This window comes from Heterocephalus glaber, unplaced genomic scaffold (genome assembly GCF_053883595.1).
Source record: "Heterocephalus glaber isolate CG9 unplaced genomic scaffold, H.glaber_assembly_v1.0 deba00000331, whole genome shotgun sequence".
Taxonomy (NCBI): domain Eukaryota; kingdom Metazoa; phylum Chordata; class Mammalia; order Rodentia; family Bathyergidae; genus Heterocephalus; species Heterocephalus glaber.
The window spans coordinates 30,827,434-30,848,588 of record NW_028258142.1 but is presented as its reverse complement, the minus strand read 5'-3'; the positions used below and the strand labels follow the sequence as shown (position 1 = coordinate 30,848,588).

General features: G+C 36.1%; 1 protein-coding gene across 5 annotated transcripts in view; it reads left to right on the top strand.

Annotated features, from left to right (window-relative positions):
- Me2 (malic enzyme 2) overlaps nucleotides 1-20,029 on the top strand; it is a 78,342-nt gene extending 58,313 nt beyond the window's left edge. For all 5 annotated transcript variants that reach the window (XM_004855165.3, XM_004855166.4, XM_021236629.2 and 2 more), the window contains 4 exons: nucleotides 1,163-1,265; nucleotides 10,177-10,247; nucleotides 10,938-11,036; nucleotides 18,407-20,029. In XM_004855165.3, the coding sequence (XP_004855222.1) occupies nucleotides 1,163-1,265; nucleotides 10,177-10,247; nucleotides 10,938-11,036; nucleotides 18,407-18,574 (441 nt within the window). In that variant the 3' untranslated portion in view covers nucleotides 18,575-20,029. The remainder of the gene's footprint in view (nucleotides 1-1,162; nucleotides 1,266-10,176; nucleotides 10,248-10,937; nucleotides 11,037-18,406) is intronic.
- Nucleotides 20,030-21,155: the final 1,126 nt, after the last annotated feature.

Sequence of the window (21,155 nt, the reverse complement as noted above, 5' to 3'; positions counted from 1 at the left end):
ACTGTGTTGGAGATATTTCAGTTTTCTGTAAATCATCCTGTAACCTCGCCCAATTTGCTACATAACTTGACTTCTTTTAGTCATTCCTCCAGTAATCCAAGACAGGTGATTTTGCACTACTGTTTTCTTTTTGGGGGAAGGAGGAAATGGGGGGTTGCTATATAAAGGATTTTGTTTTATAAGTTGAATTTCCAGTGCTTTTCAATTGCATGAACATCTGGTTCTCCTAGAAATAGTGAAGGAGCCAATAACATTTATTACATGCCATTATATACAGCATTGTACTACAACTACATGACTGAAAAAAATGGAGGCTTTTCTTTAACAAGGCAACATGCCAGGTTTTTCTGGAACAAGAGTGTGATTATACCATATGCCTGTTTTATAAGCTGCTTCCTGGGGGGTGTTGTACCATAATAGGAAGACTATGGGCTTTGAAGTTATAAAAATTTGTATAAAATGTTGTAAAAGGACTTGAAAATCAGAGGTGGTGGCACATGCCTGTAATTCCAGCACTCTGGGAGGCTGAAGTGGAGGATTGCAAGTTTGACTCCAGTTTGGGCAATTTAGTGAGACTATCACAAAATAAAAAATAAAACAAAAGGTCTGGGAAATGTAGTTAGTGTGAAGACCCTGGGTTCAATCCCCAGTTGCTGGTGGGGAAAAAGTACTTCAGAATATGAAAACCTTACTCTGACTTTTTGTAAAATAGTGAAGATGATGATAACATCCTAATGTTTTCATGAGAGCTAAATTACTGAGTTTATATATGTATGGCACCTGTTACAGAGCCCAAATAGCAAATGTACAAGAAAATGGTAGCAAATTAATATTTATTCCTTCATTCACAGGTGTTTACATCAGACTTTTGTATTTGGGATTATATTTATTGGCCAGTTACATTTTTAATTTTATAAAGGAAATAGAAGAATTAGGATTTTTATAGCTTATAGTGGACATTTTCAGCTTTATTTTAAAGTATACTATGCATAACCTCACTCAGAGATTTTGAGAAAAGGATTATGTTATATAGTGAATGCTGGATTGTTACCAGGTAGTATATTGGTCCCATTTAGTGTAGGACCTAATTTTGTATAAATTCACTTTAGTTACTTCATCTACATAAAGTAACAAAATTAAGATGATTTCATTTCACTGACAGGGAAGGTGTTTGTTTGCCAGTGGCAGTCCATTTGGGCCAGTGAAACTCCAAGACGGGAGAGTCTTCACACCAGGTCAAGGAAACAATGTATATATTTTTCCTGGTAAGTGTCACCATACTTATGTTATAGAGCGATAATTACATAAAAATATTTCATCGAATCCTTTGAAATTTAAGGTTAAAATGAGCCAACATTATTTACAGAATTTTGGTATGGATGTACCAGAAAACTCAAGGAATTCAGCAAATACAACTTGCTCTGTTTTCAATGAAAGTTTATTTATTCATGCTATTAATTAAACTTGTTTTATTATAGAAATATAGTACGCAGTTCATAAAAATGCAAAAGAACAAAATGGTGAACTGTTTAGCTCCCTGTACCTCTCTTTGGTTCCTCCTTAGGACACTTCTCAGATATGTGGTTTGTTCTTTTTTCTGGTGGTTACTATCCTGCCCAGTATATTCTTTTATTGTGATTCTTCTACCTCAGCCATAGATGTAAACTTCCCACTATGACATGTAAGTCATTGTGCACACATGCCTTTTGATACTTTTCTCCCTCTCCCACTCAATTTGTCTTAACTATTTTTAGTTCTCCTCAGTACTATAGTATGCATATGTATACTACTCAGTACTGTAGTATGTATATATTTAGTATGTATGTAACATAAAGAGCTTTTATCAGCATTTTTAAAGTTTTTATTAACTTGCCAAAGGAAAAATGAAAAGAATTTCAGGCTTTGCTTTCTTATCTTACTCTACCTTTCAATTTTGGTTAGTTAATATTTCTACATTGAAGAGAATTTTTTGACATTTACATTGTGTTTAGATGTCTTCCATGCTTTGTCTACGAATTGATTCTGAATATTCAAAACCCTTAGAAAAATCCATGATTATGTAAATGTTATTCAGCTAGAATGTGATTTGATAAATATTCTAGATTTTGCAGTTCTGTATCACTGAATTTTTTTAAATTCTTTTATTGGTACATTTTAGGTATATAATACATTTACACTTATCATTGGGTGCTTGTACCTGTACATGATGTATCTTAGTTCTTATTTTTTCCCCCATTACCTATGCACCCTTCACCCCCTCCATCCTTCCCTATTTACATAGACTTTGTTTCCATTTTTTTTCTTTTCTCATAATTTTTCCTTTCCCTTCTTTACTTTCCCCTTCCCCTCCCACCACCCCTACACCTTTGGACCTTTTCCTGTTTCAAATTATCAATTACTCGTTTTTGTTTTTGTTTTTTGGTACCAGGGATCAAACTCGGGTCCTTGCACTTGTGCAGCAGGCGGCAAAACCACTGAGCTAAATCCCCGGCCTTCAATTACTCGTTTTAATCATTTTAATCCTTATTCACACTTTCAGTTTCTTACACTAGAGAAACTATTCGGTATTTACACATGTGTGTCCTATTTATTTCACTTCAGAGTATGGCCTCAATATGCATCCATTTAGCTATAAATGTCTCTAGTTTCTCATTCTTTATGGCTGAGTAGTACTCCATTTCATAAAAAAAAAACATCATCTTTATCCAGTTTCCAGTTGATGGGCACTTGGGGTGTTTCCAAACTTTAGCTATTACAAATTGTGCCGCTATAAACATGGGTGCACATATATCACTGTGGTATGATTCTTTTCATTCTTTGGGGAAGATACTCAGCAGGGGAATAGCTGGGTCAAATGGACCTCTAGCCCTAGTTCTTTGAGGTGTCTCCATACTGATTTCCACAGTGGTTGCACGAGTCTGGACTCCCACCAACAATGGAGAGGGGTTCCTTTCTCCCCACACCCCCACCAGCATTTGTTATTGGTTGATTTCTTGATAGCAGCCATTCTTCCTGGGGTGAAGTGGAATCTCAGTGTTTTCATCTGCATCTCTCGAATGACCAGTGATGTTGAACATTTTTTCGTATATTTATTTGCTGTTTTTACTTCTGTGTCTGAGAAATGTCTGTTCATTTCAGATGCCCATTTTTGAATTGGATCTTTGAATTTGGGAGGTCTGATTTTTTTCAATTCTTTATATATTCTAGATAGTAGAACTTTGTCTGAGATACAGCTGCTAAAATTTATTTCCCACATTGTAGGTTGTCTTTTAACTCTGTTGGTGGTTTCTCTTACAGTGCAGAAGCTTTTTAATAAGATGAGATCCCAGTTGTTGATTCTTTGTGCTAGTTCCCATGCTACTGAGGTTTTGTTCATAAAGTCTTTTCCTATGCCAGTCTTCAAGAGTTCTACTGTATCACTGAATTTTTGAAACAACATAAAATCTTTCAAGTATCGTGAATGCCCCTTTAATTTCTAGAATGCCAGCATTCATTTCTTCTTGATCTCAAACTGTAGCAAGTTCTCTTGTTGCCCAACCTCTCTCTCTTACAGAAGTGCAGTATTCTGCTTGCTCTTTCTCTCTCTTGTATTTTTGGAATGTATTTCTGAATAAGTTGAGTTTGCTGTTGTTGGTTCTTTTCCCTTTTTTTGCCATAAAGAATGTATGAAAACTTCTCAAGTTCTTACAAATGTGAAAATGTCTATTTTGTCCTCTTACTTGATAGTTTGGCTGGGTAAAGATTTTTTTTTTTTTGGTACCAGGGATCGAACTCAGGTCCTTGCGCTTTTGAGACAGGCGCCGGAACCACTGAGCTAAATACCCAGCCTGTGTAAAGATTTTTAAAGTCAAAGTCATTATCAGATCTTTGAAGACTTCTCTTTTAGTTAAGGTCATTGTTATAGGTGAGAAATCTATAGTCAGGGAGGTGCATTCCTTTACATACTAGTTATTTTCTGTCTTTAATATTCATCTCCCTAGATTTCTGAAAGATTAATAGGATGCATCTAGGTTTGGATTTGTTTGCATTTATCTTGCATGCCTATGAATGAGCCATTTCACTATAAAAACATCTTTTCAATTTTTTTAATCCTTCTGCTCTGTCCTCTAAATTTTATTTCACATTTTCACATGTGCCTTTTTTATTCTACAAAATGGTAAGCTTCTCTGGTATTTCTTCAATTGTGTATTCTTTTGTTTGGCACTTGCAGTGGGGGTTTTTTGTTGTTTTGGGTTTTGGGTTCGGTTTTTTTGAGACAGTCTCATTATTTATTTCAGATTGGGGTTGAATTCACTATGTAATCTAGGCTGGCTATAAACGCGCAGCAATCCTCCTGTCTCATCCTCCCAAATGCTAGGATTACAGGTGTGTGCTACCATGCCCAGCTTGCAGAGTCTTTTTAAAACAAATCAGTAACATCTTATAATTCCATTCATAACTACTTCAGTATGTATCTGAAAAATTAAGTTAGTTTGTTTAGTAGTAGTGGGGATTGAAGCCAAGACCTTCCCCAGCCCTTTTAAAATTTTTTTGAGACAGTCTCACTAAGTGGTCCAGGCTGGGCCACTGAAATTTGCCATCCTGCCTCAGCCTCCTAGAATTCTGGGATTAACAGGCATGCGCCACCCGACCTGACTTCTGATTTTTAAAACATAACCATAATACTGGAATCACACTGAAGGAGATTAACAAAGGAGATTCTGTAAAAGTATAATATCAGTTCAGTCTGTTCAGCAGTTTATTTTTTATTCACAATATCTTTTTCTTACTCTAGAATTCTTTTTTAATAGCTGCTCTCTGGAGCTATTTCTTCCTTAGTATGGTTTTTTGTTGTTGTTGGTTTTTTTTACAAATTTCCAGTGATCTTCCATTGTCCATTTATTTTAAAGAAATATATTGAGTAAAATAGGGATTTTGCATGAATTCCTTTGCATTCATGTTTCCTTTTTCTTTGTGGGTCTTTCCCTTGAATAGCTATCAGAAGGCTCTAATTAAGATAGGCCCAGGAGATACATAGCATATATAGGTCAACATCAGGGAAGCATGTTACTCCTGTTGTCAAATTAAAGAAGGTATTAACTTGTGAAAAGCCTAGTGGTTTGCATATAATGTTCTTCTATTCCCCTGTGTAGTAGTATTTGTCTTTTGAGTCTTAGCATTTATAATAGAAACTCTCTTATCATTGATAATTTCTTTCTAGAACTTGGCAATGTTCAAATTGAACCTCTTCTATCAAGTAGTATTTCTGTGGCATAAAAGCATGAGGGCATGGAAGAATATACTTATTTGCTAATACTGCTAAAGCCATTTTTATTTTTTCTTTTCTCTCCCCCCACCCCCCGTACTGGGGATCGAACTCAGAACCTTGTGCTTGCCTCGCAGGTGCAGCACCACTGAACTACATACCTAGCCCCAGTAAAGCCATTTTAAAAGTCATGTTTTACTATTAAAGAATTTGACACTTGATTACTTTTATGCAGCATTTTAAAGTAATAATTTTCTTATTAAAAGTTACACTATAAACACTGACATAAAAAATGATCTGGCATTGGAGGTAAAAATGGGCCTACAAACAGGAGGATTGGATGTACATAAAGCAATTAAAAACTTAACATCCTGATATGTTGGAATTACCAGTCCAGCTACTATAACAACTGGATGGAATTTTAAAACAAAGCAAATGACCTGTAAAAGATCAGAGGGCTAAAAAACACTGCAAAATTCTGGATCAAGACTGGGGGGAGAACAAGAGCTCAGAGAGTGGAGCCAGGATTTGAAAAGGAATCTAGTAACTCCCATCCTGGGCTGAAACCCTGAAGGACTGTACAATGGAATGGAAGTAGGTTTACAGCAGCAGTAGATGATCATGGAAACCTTAAGTTTTTGTTCTAGACTGTGTGCCTGGCAGAAGCAAACGGAAATCTTCTCTGAAATAACACTTAGTCCTCAAATTATTATTATAAAGAGATTTGCAAATAAAACCCCTGTTTAAAAAAAATAATAATAGAAAATAAAAGAGGCCAGGTGTGGTGGCACAAAACTGAAATCCCAGCTACTTGAGAGACTAAGGCAAGAGGATCACAAGTTTGAGGTCAGCCCTCGACAACTTAGCAAGACCCTGTCTCAAAGAGGGCTGGAGATGGAGCTCAACACTCCCTGGATTCAGTCCTTAGTACTGCAGTAATAATATTGATAATGATAATAATGAAACACATAAAGACACATGACAACAGAAGCCAAAGTCAGCAGAAACTGCCAGAAAAAGACACGCTAAAAATATATGTAAGATAAGTACTATGAAATACATATACTTATTATGCTTACAGAGATAAAAGACAACCTTCAACCAAAAACCAGTAAATTCTAGAATTATAAAATTTAAATTAAGGTAATCTAGATCAAGAATAGAGTAAATGAGTCTTGTAACAAATTAGACTGAAAGAATTACTGGGAAAATATTTCAGAAGAAATAATACAAAATGAAGCATAGAGACAGAAAGACTAATACAGGAAAACAGGCAAGAGACATGTCTTTACTTGACACAGTTTTCATTGAAGTCCCAGAAGAAAATGAGAGCAAGAATAAAGGAGAGACCACATTTGCAGGGTTTATGGATGATAATTTCTTAGACATGGTAAATGACAACCAGTATTCAAGGAGCTTGCCGAAACCTATACAGGACTGATAAAAAGATATGCATACCTAGGAACTTCATTGAAGGCCTCAGACAATCACAATAAAGAGAAAAAATGAATGCAGCCAGAGCAAAAACATCTCTTTCAAAGGAGCAGTTGTTAGACTGACATCTGACTCCACAACAACAGTAGTAGGTGCCAAAAAACAGTGAGATGATCTATTTATGCTGCATGTTGCTTACAGAAAATACTCACCAACCTAGAATTCCTAATACAGTGAAAGTATCTTTCAAGAATGAAGGCAAGATGAACACATCTTCAGAAAACAGAATTTACCACCTGTAGACTCGTATGAGAGAAAAGGAGATCTTATTTTTTAGGCAAATAGAAAATATTTCCAGATAGAAACTCGGATGTAGGAAGGAATGAAGAGTAAAATAAGTTGTGAATAAAACAAAAGGAGTGTTGTTTATTGAGAGCCAAACAATAATGTTACTGCTTTTTGAAAAATATAGAGATAAAATGCACAACAGTGCTTTCCATTAAATAGAATTAAATTGTTATTAAAGACTGTGTTGTCCACTAGAAAGATAAGTTAAAAATTAATGTAGAGTTTTGATAAGCAAAGGATATATGCTATAAATTTCAGGATAATCATTAGAATACTACAAAAACTTTCAATTCCTGAAATGAATATTAGGGGATAAAATGAAATGATTAAAAACACAAAATGCAAGAAAGAAAAAAAGGAACATAGAATAGGCCAAAGACAGAACATTTAGTCCCAAACATATGCTTATATACTATTTAAAATACATAATAAAGACAGGCAGATAAATGAATAAATGTGGTGGGGAGGAAGGGGAAGGCAGGCTGGATTCAGGTAATCCTGTTCTAATACCTGGGCAATCAGGTGATCACCCTTCTCATCTTTGGCCAATGATGGTAGGATACTCTTTGAATAGAACAGAAAATGTCTGGACAGTGAGAGACTAGACATACCTTTGATAACAGAGGTGCCAGAAGTAGTAAGATGAAAGAAAGCCAGGTCATTCTGTGATGATGCTCTGAGTAGATGAGCCCTTGTGCTCATAGCTACCAACCTTTCTAGATTTTTATTAATTAATTTATTTATGCCTCATAACTTTAAATATCAAAAGTTCTTGCTGGGCATGGTGGTTCATACCTGTAATTCCTGCACTTCAGGCTGAGGCAGGAGGATCACCGCAAGTTTGAGGCCATCCTGGGCTACATAGTGAATTCAAGGCCAGCCTGAACTGCATAGTAAGACCGTGTCTCAAAAGAAAAAAAACCCAAAAAATGCTCGGACCACTAGTCATCTAAGGAAAGTCTCTTAAAAGAAAGATCGATTTCATAAAAGAAACCAAAATTATCAATATTATCATTGAGACAAAATATTATTACATTCCAAAACAGACAAAATTTTGTTTTTTAACTTTTTTAAAAGTTAGAAAATAAAACAAGCTTTTAAAAATGAAAAGTTTAAAAAATGAAGTTTTGCCAAGGATTTAGCTAAGTGATTCCGCCACCTGCCTCGCAAGTGCAAGGTCCAGAGTTTGATCTCTGGTAACAAAAAACAAAAAAACAAAATAAAAAATGAAGTTTTATAGCAGAAACAGAAGAAAGTTGAGGAAATAGAGCAAAGGATGGGAGATGGAAAACAAAGAAAGAGGACTAGTCTAGGAGATACAATATCAGAAAATAAAAATTTCAGGACAAAAGAACAGAAAAATGGGGGAAAGGTATCATCAAAGACTTTACAAACATTTCTAAAAAGGGAAAGATTCAGGTATTCCAGTAGGAAAGGTTCACTACTAAATGTCAAACATGATGGGTAAAAGTGTGCACCTCAAGGCACAACATTATGAAATCTCTGGATATCAGGTAAAAAACAAAGATCTACCTGCTGCCTGAAGTGAAACAAAAAACAATCACCTAAAAAGGGCATGGGATCAGATTGTTACTAGACTTGTCTGTCACCAGTACCACAAGCTAGGATGTGTTGGAATGGTAACTCACCATTCTGGAGGAAAATTATTTCCAGACTAGAATTCCAAACCCAGACAGACTATCGCATAAGTAGAAAGATGTAAACACATCTTAGAAATACAGGGTTTCAAGAAAATATATTTTACATGCACTGTTTTTTAGAAAACCACAGGAAAATGTGCCCACCAGAGAGAGAGTAACAAAAAACTAGGAAGACATGGGACTTAGGAAAAGGACTGAAAAAGAAGGAGAGTCTCTGTCTTAGTTACTTTCTCATTCCTGAAACAAAATACCTGACAACTACAAGTTAAAAGTGGAGAGATTTATTTTGGCTCACAGTTTCAAGAGGTTTCAGTTCATAGACAGTTGGCATGACAGGCAGGAAGCAGTGAGGGGTCATGGGAGGAGAAAAGATGCATACTTCTAGGCCATACTCCCAGTGACCCACCTCTTCCCATCAGGCTTCACCCCTCAAAGCCACCAGTGGACTAATCCAGTGTCACATACCCATAATCCAGTATAAAACCCATGATCCAGTCACCTCCCAAAAGCTCCACCTATGAGTGTGTGAAGCTTTGAGGGAACATCTAGATATAAACCATAACAATCCCCATGCTGTTAACAGGATTTCCAGGATGACTGCTCCACATCTGGAGTGGAGAACAATCTGACCAGGCAGGACCTTCAGCAGAGGTTTACACTAAAGGATAAAATTAGAGAATACAAGAGGTACCAGAATGGAAAAAGATTTAGATAATGAGAGAATGTTCTAGGATGAAGTAATGTTAAGTACTAAAAAAAATCAAAGTAAAAAAAACAGGATAATAAAACAGGGAAAACGGGAAGTTATGTAGAAAAGTAATTACATTACAGTGTTAATACATGGCTCGGTTATAAATAGTACCTACAAAGTCATAAGCATTCAATGTTGATTGAACCAAAATAATGCTCTCACTGTACTGTATTGGGAAGAACAGAGAAGGCTGGAAGTATAAGAGAGAGCTAAGTAAGTTATTTCCCACAAGAAGGAATCAATGAGTGCTAAAACTCAAATATTAGAAGAAATATGTGAGTTAAAAGTGACAGAAATAGGGCCGGGGATTTAGCTCAGTGGTTCCACTGCCTGACTCACAAGCACAAGGTTCCAAGTTCGATCCCCAGTACCAAAAAAAAAAAAAGTGACAGAAATATTAAAATAACCAGCTAAAATAATTGAAAGCAGTTGCCTCTTTTGAGCAAGAAGTAAAGGGATAGAGGTCTGATGTTTTTCATAACAAGGGTTGATAAATTGTGTGCATTTGTATTTTTTATAAATATAAAAGCTGAATTGAGAAAAACCACTTGTTTCTAAAATTGTTTCTTTAATGAATAAGTTAATAAGGATTATTTGATTTAACTCAGATTTTTGCTTTCTTCTAGGAGACTGTTTGGAATAGGGGTTACTATTTATTAGTCTCAGATTAGGAATTTAGTTCCTTTCATAATTTAAAAAGTCATCTTAGTAAATAAACTATTTAAAATGTTTTCTAGGTGTGGCTTTAGCAGTTATTCTCTGTCACACCCGACATATCAGTGACAATGTTTTCCTTGAAGCTGCAAAGGTAAATGTTTTAAATATTTATTTTATAAAGATAGATAGATTTTAAAAGCAGACAGAATGGGTTAAATCTGTCTTATTAATGAAAAAGAAGTTACCCATCCAGTACTTTTTGATTTGCCTATCTACTTTTGCATTATATTAATTTTTTAAATCATGACTTTTTAAATGTTTGATTATAAGCTATGAATCCTATCATATTTATAATTTAAACTGTATCTGTATCTTATTTATGTGTGTAAATATGTGTATATTGTATATGAAGGTAGCATTGTGACAGCATAGATAAAACATAACTCCTTTCTTTTTTTTTTTTTTTTGGTACCGGGGATCAAACTCAGGACCTTGCGCTTGCGAGGCAGGTGCAGTGCCAGAGCTAAATCCCCAGCCCTCCTTCCATGTTTTTAATAAACAAGTACTGGTATCATTTGGAGTGCTGGTTTGTTAGAGCTCCAGACTTTGCAATAGGAGTTTTGAAGAACTAATATTAATAAAAAACACTGATGTTTAATTTCTGAGTAGCTATGTAATTATGCCAAGCTTTGTATGTATTAAATAGAATATATAAATAAGTCTTTAAGCCTGGCTATTTCTTTGTTACCTATATTTTTTGGTTTCCCCAATGTCTTTTCCATTTCACTAAATCCTTCTGTTATTTAAACGAACAAAAGTAAAATGTTGGTTTTCTTTTCAGGCACTGACAAGTCAACTGACAAATGAAGAGTTAGCCCAAGGGAGACTTTACCCACCACTTGCTAATATTCAGGAAGTTTCTATTAACATTGCTATTAAAGTAAGTAATGTATACCTTTCACATAAATTATAATGACATTTTCTTGTGCAAGTAATACAAGTTCATCGGAGATAAATTTGAAACATTTGCAAAAGTACAAATAAGAAATTTTAGGTTACCCATATTCTTACTACCAGAATATAATACACATTATTATTTTGGGTTTGTTGCTTTCTAGTCTTTTTTTTTTTTCTTTGAAAACACATAATATGATACACACCTGCATGTAGTCACTTGTCCCTATTTTTATAATTAGTTTCTTACTTCACTTTTCCATTTAATATATTGTAAATCTTTTCTATGTGTTAGTATTCTCCAAAAGAGTTAAAGACATCATTTTACAGTAATACATACATACTCATGTTTATAGCAGCACAATTCATAATAGATAAATCTTGGAAGCAGCCTATATGTCTATCAATGGATAAAGTATAGTATTTTTATACAATGGGGTACTATTCTGCCACAAAGAAGGATAAACTTGAGTCATTTGTGGGAAAATGGATGGACCCTGAGGCCGTAATGTTAATCAGACACACAAAATTCAGTATTGCATGATTTGTTATATGAGAAACCCAAAGTATAAATAATTAAAGAGCAAAGTAAAAGATAGATAAGAGGAAGTAGAGAAATAGATCTTTTGCAAAAGGAAAGAAGACCAAGAGTGGAGGGAGGTGAGGGATGGGAATGAAAAAAAGATGTGCTATGTACATGTACCAACTCCCCATAATGAATGTAATCATTATGTACTGCAAACATGTACTAATAAAAATTTTAAAAGTCAGTAATATCCCAAAAATAATAATAGTTCTTATTGTTCTCATGTGTGGTCATTAATGGTGCATGGTATTCTCTCTGTTATATCATAATTTGTTTAATAATTTCTCTATTTTTGAACATATTAATTTCTTATTACACATGTTATAATGAACATCCTCTGTACAGATAAATGTGTACATTTGTGATGGCTTTTTGGTTTTTGTTGTTGTTTGCTTGATTGTTTTGAGTCTCACTATGTAGTCTAGGCTGGTCTTAAACTCAAAATAACTCCTGCCTCAGCCAGACATGGTGACACATGCCTGTAATCTCAGCACTCAGGAGGCTGAGGCAGGAAGATCATGTTCAAGGCCAACCTGGGCTACATAGCAAGACCCTGTCTCAAAAAGCCAAAAAAAAGAAAGCAGTCTCCTGCTTCAGCCTCCTGAGTGCTGGGATTATATAGGTGCACTACCACCCTCAGCTTCTATGTCACATTTTTAAATTAAATTGAAACGGAATCTTTTTATTTTTTAGTCATTCTCAATCTCTATTTACTAAAAGTCTTTTCAATATATTTTGTTTTCTTCATGTGGATATGGCATTTGTCGCTATTCCTAAATATTTTAATATTTTTATCTCATATAATGAAGTTTTTTCTTCTTTCCATATTTTCTCACTAATCTTTTTTTTTTTTGAGACAGAGTCTTAACTGTGTAGTCCAGGCTGGCATTGAACTCACTATGTAGCCCCAGTCTAGCCTTGAACTCACAGCAATCCTTGTGCCTCAGCCTCCCAGGTGCTGGGATTACAGGCATGTGCCACCATGCCTGATGATCATTTCTCATATATAGGAAAGTTATTCTTACTTATTAACCAGTTTCTTTACTGAACAATCTTGATTATTTTGATAGTTTTCTCAGTTCTTTTGGAACTGTTAAGTTTCGAATCATCTGCAAATTATTTTTAATATGTATAACTAGTGAAATAGGCTTGTATTCTAATTTACTAAGATTTTCTTAAACAGCCGGATAAGATCTGGAATTTATTATGCATATTTTCACCTATGTAGACAGTCTTAAGTTTTTATCCTTTTGACTTTTAACGTTTTTTACATTATTTTCATGTTCATGTTTCATGTAAGCAAAGATTGGGAATTGGTAAAGGATAATATTTTCAGGGAATAAAAGCCAGTCCTGTTTGAGCTGGAGTCTAATTTACAGGTAAGAAAATGGCATAAGAGAAGATTTGAAAGTTATATTACAGCCATATACTAGTCTCAGAGTAAGGAATCAGATTACCTTACAGCTGCAAAATACTTGAAGATTTTAGATCCAGAATTAGTATGATAGAGTTAACTTTAGAATTTATAGAATGATACAGTTGAAGCAGACTTTGGAAGGTATCAGCAAAGATCTTACTCTGTTATTTTCAAATGAAAGGTAATACCTGAGGCCATGGAAGGTGACCTGCTTGGAGGCCTAGGGGTAATGCTTGCTTTGAGCATGTTCAAGATGTGGGATTTGATCCCCTAGTAATGCAAAGAAAAGAAAAAAGGAGGGCCAGAGGTGTAGTTCAGTAGCACCATGCCTGCCTGGCAAGTACAAGGTCCCGAGTTCGATTCCCAGTACCAAAGGGGAAAAAGAAAAAAGGAAACTTGCTTCAATTCGTATAGCATCATGGGCCTATTATGACTCACACGTGCACGCACACACACACACCCCTTGCCTCCCTTCCTTGGGGGCAGGGTATATTGCTTTTTCAGTAGCATAGATTTTCTTTTTTAGAAGAAAAGGTTCAGGAAAATAGGATCTGTTCTTATCCCAACTTATAAGCACTAATTACCTCCTTTTAGCCCTATGGGCTGGAGAATTTAACCATAGGGACAGGGCTGTGTGTGCTCTTATGGTCACCAACAAACTGCCTGCATGAACACATGACCAACAGGAACTCTCTTCAATGTCATGTCCTGCCCTTAACCTTTGCTCTGTGTGAGATCTGTGGATTGCCAGTGAGTGCAAGCCACCCTATCCTTGTGTCAGGCTTGTGGCTAAAATACTAGCTAATGTTTACTTTTATCAGCTCTTTAAAAATTTAGCTCACTACTTACCTGCTTATGTAGTAGACAGTACTGTACCTCATTCTCTCTTGTGCTCTGCCAGAGACAAGAGTTTGTGTCTTATTTTTTTAGTGTCTTGTTCCTCTTTTTATTCAGTTCTTGTTAAAATTGATGCACTTTGCAGCTTTTTACATTTTAAGCAGAAATAAAAATTCCTCTCCACTTATATTTAAATGAAAAACACTAAAAAATATAGAATAGGTGCTTCATATGCAGGGCAACAGTATTTGTTACATGGAACAATGCTTTTCAAGCTGAAAAATACATCAAAATTACCTAGAGAGCTTCTTAAAGCAGAGCTGAGGACCTTACTACCAATCTCTGGTAATTTGTAGGACTGGGATGGAGGTTCTCTAGGTATGGGATAGAGCCCCAAAATTTGCATTTCCAGCAAATTCCCAGGCCATACTGATGCCCCTAGTCTGGGAACTTTGAGTAGCATTGACATAGAGATCTTCATTCCACTTTGAGTTAGTGTGGATATCCCACCAGTAGCTTACATGTCATGGGATGAAGAATTAGCTAGATGAGAGAACAGGGTGATTCATGCAGGGGACTTTCAAATGTGAGAGACTGTGGAGTTTATATCGTTCTGTGTATAGTGGCACATCATTAAGTCTCAACAGTTAGGAGGCAGAGGCAAGAGGATGGTGAGTTTGAGGTCAACCTGGGCTATACAATGAATGGCACACCAGCCTTGAATGCAAAGTGAGACACTGCCTGGGAAGGGTGAGGGTGGGAGGAGGGGAGAGAGGGAGATCTGAAATGAAAGTATGGAGGAGATGGGGGATAGGGGAATCTATAATCACATTAAGGAGTCTGGAATTTATTCTGAGAGTAGTGGCAAGCCATTTAAAGGCTAAACCAGACTTAGATATTTTAAGATAGCATGGCTCCAACTCCCCCTATTCTGGATTTGTCTTTTTCGATTCTAATATTTTTTGTTTAGTGCACACTTAAAATTACTGTATGTATTTTGCTGGTGTTAGATGGCTTATCCTATAAATGTCTACATCTTACCAGCTGTTGTGTTTTCTAATTCTTAATGATTTTCTGTTTAGGTGTCGTAAGGATTGTTGAAAGAGAAATGTTATAATCCCAACTGTAATTGTGCATTTATTTCTCCATTCAGCTATTGTTGATTGTGTGCACATTTAGGGTTGCTATGTGTTTTTGCTGTTTTCATTTGTGTGTGTTGCTTAGAATCAAACCTAGGGCCTCACATATGCTAGTAAGCAAATGCTCTCCTACTAAGCTACATCCTCAGTCCCACTATAGACGTGTTTAATTTATCTCTTTGTACAGCTTTTTAGTGGTTGTTCCCCATCTATACATATATATTATATATAATCACAGCTATAATTATTGTCATTTTACCAGACTGAATTTACCCATTGTATTTAATCGTATTTTTGTTCACTGTGCTTTCTTCCCTTCTGATGTTTCAAGGTGTTCCTTTTCTTACCATACCCTTTGTGGTTAAAGAAATTCTGGTCATACCGCTTCTCGGCCTTTTGGCTAAGATCAAGTGTAGAAATTGTGGTCGATCTGTTGATGATATCATACTCCCTTAGCTTTCTTCCACCTGAGACTCTCTTGATTTCCCTTGTCATTCCTGAAAGATGTTTTTGCTGGATATAGAATTCTGGATTGACAGCTCCTCTCAGAAGTTGAACAGTGTTATACCATTGTCTTCTGCCCTCATGGTTTCTGTTGTGAAATCCACTGTCATTATTTTTCCCTCTAGGTAAGGGAAAAACTCCCGTTGCTTTTAAGAATTTTTCTTTGTCTTCATTTTACAGAATTTTAATTATGACATGTTATGGTGTAGATTACCTTGGTATATCCTGTGTGGAGGGATTTGGCCATTATTTGAGTATTTATCAACAGTGCCTCTTTCCTCTCTTTCCAGGACTCTGATGGTATGAATGGTAAATATTTTGTCACAGTCCTGTGGCTCCCTGATGCATTGTTCCCCCCCAATCTGTTTTATCTGTTTTCTGGATTGGTAATTTCTATTTTTCTGTCTTCTATTTTACTCATTCTTTTCTGTGTTCCTCCACTAGGCTGTTGATCTAACCCATTGGATTTTCTTTTTCAGTTATTTGCCTTTTCAGAGCTGAAATTTCTGTATGGTTCTATATGTCTTCTGTTTCTTTTTTTTTTTTTTCCTGGCACTGGGGATCAAACCTCAGGACCTTGGACTTGCAAGGCAGTCATGGCGCCACTGAGTTACATCCCCAGCTGTCTTCTGTTCTTTACTGATGATAGTTTCTGTTTCTTTCCAGAAACCTCCTAACTTTTATTTGTATTAAGCATGTTCATAATTGCTTTCCAAGGTATGGTTATCATGGCTGCTTTAAAACCTTTGTCAGATAATATTAACATCTCTGTCACCGTTAGTTTGACATTTGTTGATTCTTTTTCCTATAATTTGATATCTTTCTGATTCTTGTTATAATGCATAGTTTTTTGGGTTTTTTTTTTAAGACCTAAATGTTTAAGAGGTTCTGAATCTTGTTTACATGACCTTCTCTGACACTGCTGTGGCAAGGGAGAGTATGTGATGCCATGCCACTGCAGGGGGAAGTAGAAGTACTCTGTCTCCACCGACACCTGAGAAGGGCGTGCCTTGTCAGTGCTTTTCCCCACTAACACTGCAGTTTGGTGACCTTGTTACCAGAGGACCTCATTACCAAAGTCCTGACTGTTCCATACTTCTGGTACTGGAGGAGTGACTTGTTACTCCCTGGTTAGGGGCAAAAATCCATGCTCCCCACATGGTCTCTGCTGCTGTAGGAAGGAGGCTAGAGGGGGAACCAAGACCTCTGTTGCTAGCTGGGTACAGTGGGATGTGCCTGTTCTGCCAGCTACTGGGGAGGCTGAGGTGGGAGGGTCACTTGAGCCCACAAGTTGAGATACCAGCCTGAGCAAAACACACACACACACACACACACACACACACACACACACACACACAGAGTCCTTGTTGTTGACCAGTGGGGATGAAAGCTCTGGTTTGTTCCTTGGCCTTCTTTGTCACCCACCTGGTGGGGTTGTTGAATTACTCTTTGCAGCCTGTGTTAACATAGGTGGAATGGAGCACAGTATTGTATTTTCTGGGGTGTTTGGCTGGCATAGAATGATTATTGTCTAAAAGTTTTCTTTCTTGTCACACTGCTCTTCTGTTCACTTGGCTGGACAGAGTAGCCATTTGTTGAGGCTTCTTCTGTCTATGGCTGCTAGTCTTTAGAGGTGGCTGGCTTCTTCAGCTTGTGCTGGGATTAAGGATTATTATTTTTCTTTTTGGTACCGGGATTGAACTCAGGACCTTGTGCTTGCGAGGCAGGTAGTGGAACCACTGAGCTAAATCCCCAGCCCTAAGGATTATTCTTTTAAGCACCATTTTACTAATTTTTTTCTTTAAGAAAATTGAAAGAAGAAACTAGTAGTGGTCACAATTTGGGATGGGAATTAGAGGAGGATTTTTTTAACCATGTCTTAAGACACTCCCCCCCCCCGCCCCCGCCGTACTGGGGATTTAACCCAGGTCCCTCACACTTAGCTACATGCCCAGACATAAAAAAAAAAATTTGTGACAAGGTCTTGCTAAGTCACTAAATTGTCCAGGCTGAGCTCAAACTTGTGATCCTACCTCAGCCTCCCAGAGTGCTGGGGTTACATGCCTGTCTTATTCTTTTTTTTTCCAAGTTGAAATAAAACCATAATTTGCAAACATAAATGTATGGCAGGCACAGTGCTAGCCTGTGAGGAAGCTTTCCACACTCATTTTACATAAGACTAAGCCTCAGAGGATTTATTTTCATCATCCATCATAGTGTGTAGCTTGGTTGCAGAGATCAGAAAAGCACTCAAGCCACTTTGTTTCCACTGTTTGACACCTGATTTATAATAATTCCTGTGATTCCAAGTCACAATTCTAGAGCAGAAATGTCTGGCTCACTTTGGGTTAGGTTTTCACCCAGTCAAGTCAGTCATGACCAGAAATAGTCTCCTATAGTCCATGGCCCTCTAAGCCACCTTTCAGCAGGGCTGTGAGGAATGACAGGGAGGGCAAATCGCCCAGGTGTGTCTGCTGAACTGATACATAGTAAAACTTAAATTTGTTTATTGGGTTGAAGTAGTGGGGAAATATGATTATTGGGATCAGGGAGGTGACTAAAGTACATTATTATGATCTGATATTATATTGTGATAATATATCATGATCTGATAGTTGATTTTTATTGTATCATTTAACTTTGTCTTGAAATGAGTTAAAGTATTCTTTTTTTTGGTACTGGGGAACAAACTCAGAACCTTATGCTTGTGAGGCAGGCGACGCCACCACTGAGTTAAATCCCCGGCCCTAAAGTATTCTTATTTTTAAAAGAAAAAGAACCATTCTTCTAAATTCATTTATTTGTGAAATAACAGTACTTTCTTCCGATAGGTTAATATTCAGAGCTACACAATGATCTTATTTATTTTTCAGGTTACAGAATACTTATATGCTAACAAAATGGCTTTCCGATACCCAGAACCTGAAGACAAGGCCAAATATGTTAAAGAAAGAATATGGCGAAGTGAATATGATTCCTTGCTGCCAGATATGTATGAATGGCCAGAATCTGCATCAAGACCTCCTCCAATAACAGAGTAGAAGCATCACACTGCGAAATTCTTTCCATACATTAAGGAACCTCTTTTTTTTAAGAAAACGGTTCTTCCCAATTTTTCCATGAATCTACATGTCTGCTGGGGGTAGATGTGTTGACTCTCTTGTTAAGGTCCACAGTACCCTATCATCAAGTAACCATAGATAGTATTTCAGTCCTAGTTTGTAGCCCTTTACTACACCCAAGAGATGTAAAAAATACTTTTGTGGATGCCTTCACTCACACTCTTATTCATACTTGCCAAGGTATTTATTATTTGCTGTTACAGATAATAATCTTCTCTCACTGAAATTTATTTCTATGGATTTTGAGTAGAACCAAATTTCCAAAGCAAAATTACCAGTATTTAAAACGTTTTTAAAAATATCTGCTTCATTTTATCTGAATGCTTTGAAATTTATAGTAAACAGGAAAATTTTTTCCATTTTGGAACTAAATCAAGGTTTATCTATAACATTATGAGAGAATAATGGAAATTATACTACTGCTGCCTTTAGAAAAGTAAAACAGCCATTTGCAACAGTATAAAAATCAAATAAGTTATGTTTTACTTCTGAATAAGTTGTATTTAATTATAGAGAGTATACTTTTATTCCAACAGTTATGCTTTTTATTACTTGGTATAATTTTGTGACTCCCTTATGATATATTCCTTTGAATATTATTAGTACTAGTGACAACTCTTTTTGTATTGAAGATGGATTTAATACTTTTCAGAGTTAAGTGGGAAGGAATAGTGTTCTGAGCAGGAAATGCCATTTTTAATCCTGTAAAATGGGTAATAACTGGCTAAAGAGACCAGTTATTGTGTAGTATATACTGAAGATTTTAGGGGAAAATTCGAAAACAACTTAAGAAATAGTATGACTGTAGTATCTACTCATCACGGATGCTTTGAATTCAGTACTGTGGATTCAACCCAGAGGTACTCTACCCTGAGCTACATCTTTAACCCTTTATTTTTTATTTTGAGACAGGCTCTTGCTAAGTTGTGATCCTCCTAATTAGTTGGGATTACATGTGTGCTACCACACCCCGCAAGAGGATAAAACTTCTAAATTCTCCTTCTAGAATAGTAACAACAATAAAAAATTATTCATAGGTATATATCAGTTTACACATTATTTAATATTTCTCTGTAGGAGAAAGAGGCTTTTTGTTTCTCACCTACTCTTCTGTCTATTGAGATTGATTCATAATAAATTTTGAATATAACTTATTTTAAGAATGCTTAGTGTATACCATGGGGGGAAAAAAGTTTGAAATGGCCTTGCCATGTGGAATATTGAAAAACATAGTTGGTTAATCCATTTAAAAGATAAGTGAAATCAAGTCTGTCTCAAAAAACAAGGAATTAGGTCTCAAATTATTATTTTAATTAAAGATGAAAGGTTTGTGTTTTTCATGTTTTTGTGAAAATAAAATCACCCCTAACAGTATTCTGTGTGAAACCTGTACTTTATTTTAATATTGTAAATCTAATTAAGACCCTGGTTTTTGCTTAGTGTTTATTAAAAGCAGAGACATACGCTGAATTAGTCTTTTCAAAACCTGCATATTTTTATTATTTATAAACTAGTATTTGAAGAAGTATCAATTATTGGCTGGCTATAAATTAAATTTATACTTTTTAATATTTAAGAATATAGGAGGCCATAATAGCATCAAATTGAGAGAGTAAACATTTAGACTTTTCCATAGGAACTTTTACCTAGGAAGAAAAAAACTATTTTGAAAAACAGTAATAGTTTCTCATTCTTTTGAATAAAGTAGAAATTCTAAAATTTATTTTTAGTAATTTCATAGGGAAAAGTAAGATAAAAATATATGTTTTTCTCATCTATTTTTCACCACCTGTGTTGTGAAAGAAACTAGATAACTAATGAAGAAATGTTTATTGACAATAATAGGGAAAAAAGTTTTTAAGATTTTGGTTAAAAGGGACGGGGATTTAGCTCAGTGGTTTTGCCGCCTGCTACACAAGAGCAAAGACCCAAGTTCGATCCCCGGTACCAAAAAAAAGAAAAAGAAAAAAAAAAAAAGATTTTTCAAAGATAAATTTATTTTGGTTGAGGTTTTTTTGTTTTGTTTTGTTTTTGTCCAGTATTATGGATTGAACCCAGGACCTTTTTACTGAGCTACATCCTCAGCCCTTTTCAATTTTTTATTTTGAGACAAAGTCTCACTAAGTGGTCCAGCCTGGACTTGAACTTGGGATCCTCTTGCCTCAGCCTCCTGCTGTGCTCGTGTGCACCATCAAATCCAGCTAAGGGTGGATTCTCAACCAGAAGGTTGCCTCAGAATTACTGTGAACTGTCTTTAAAATGGAGATGCCTCTGCACCCCCTCCCTCTAGACCAGCAGGGGCAGAGCCCTGTCAGGTGTATTTTCAGCAGGTTCCCAGGTGACTCTGACACACTTGGCAGTTTTCCTCGCAATCACTGCCTTAGAGTGGACAACAGAATCATCTGGAGAACTAACTCATGCTGATGCCGGGGGCTGGGGGGAGGGAGAGCTGAGAGCCTGCCTTTCTGACAGGCTCCCTGGCAGTGCCCATGTTGTACAG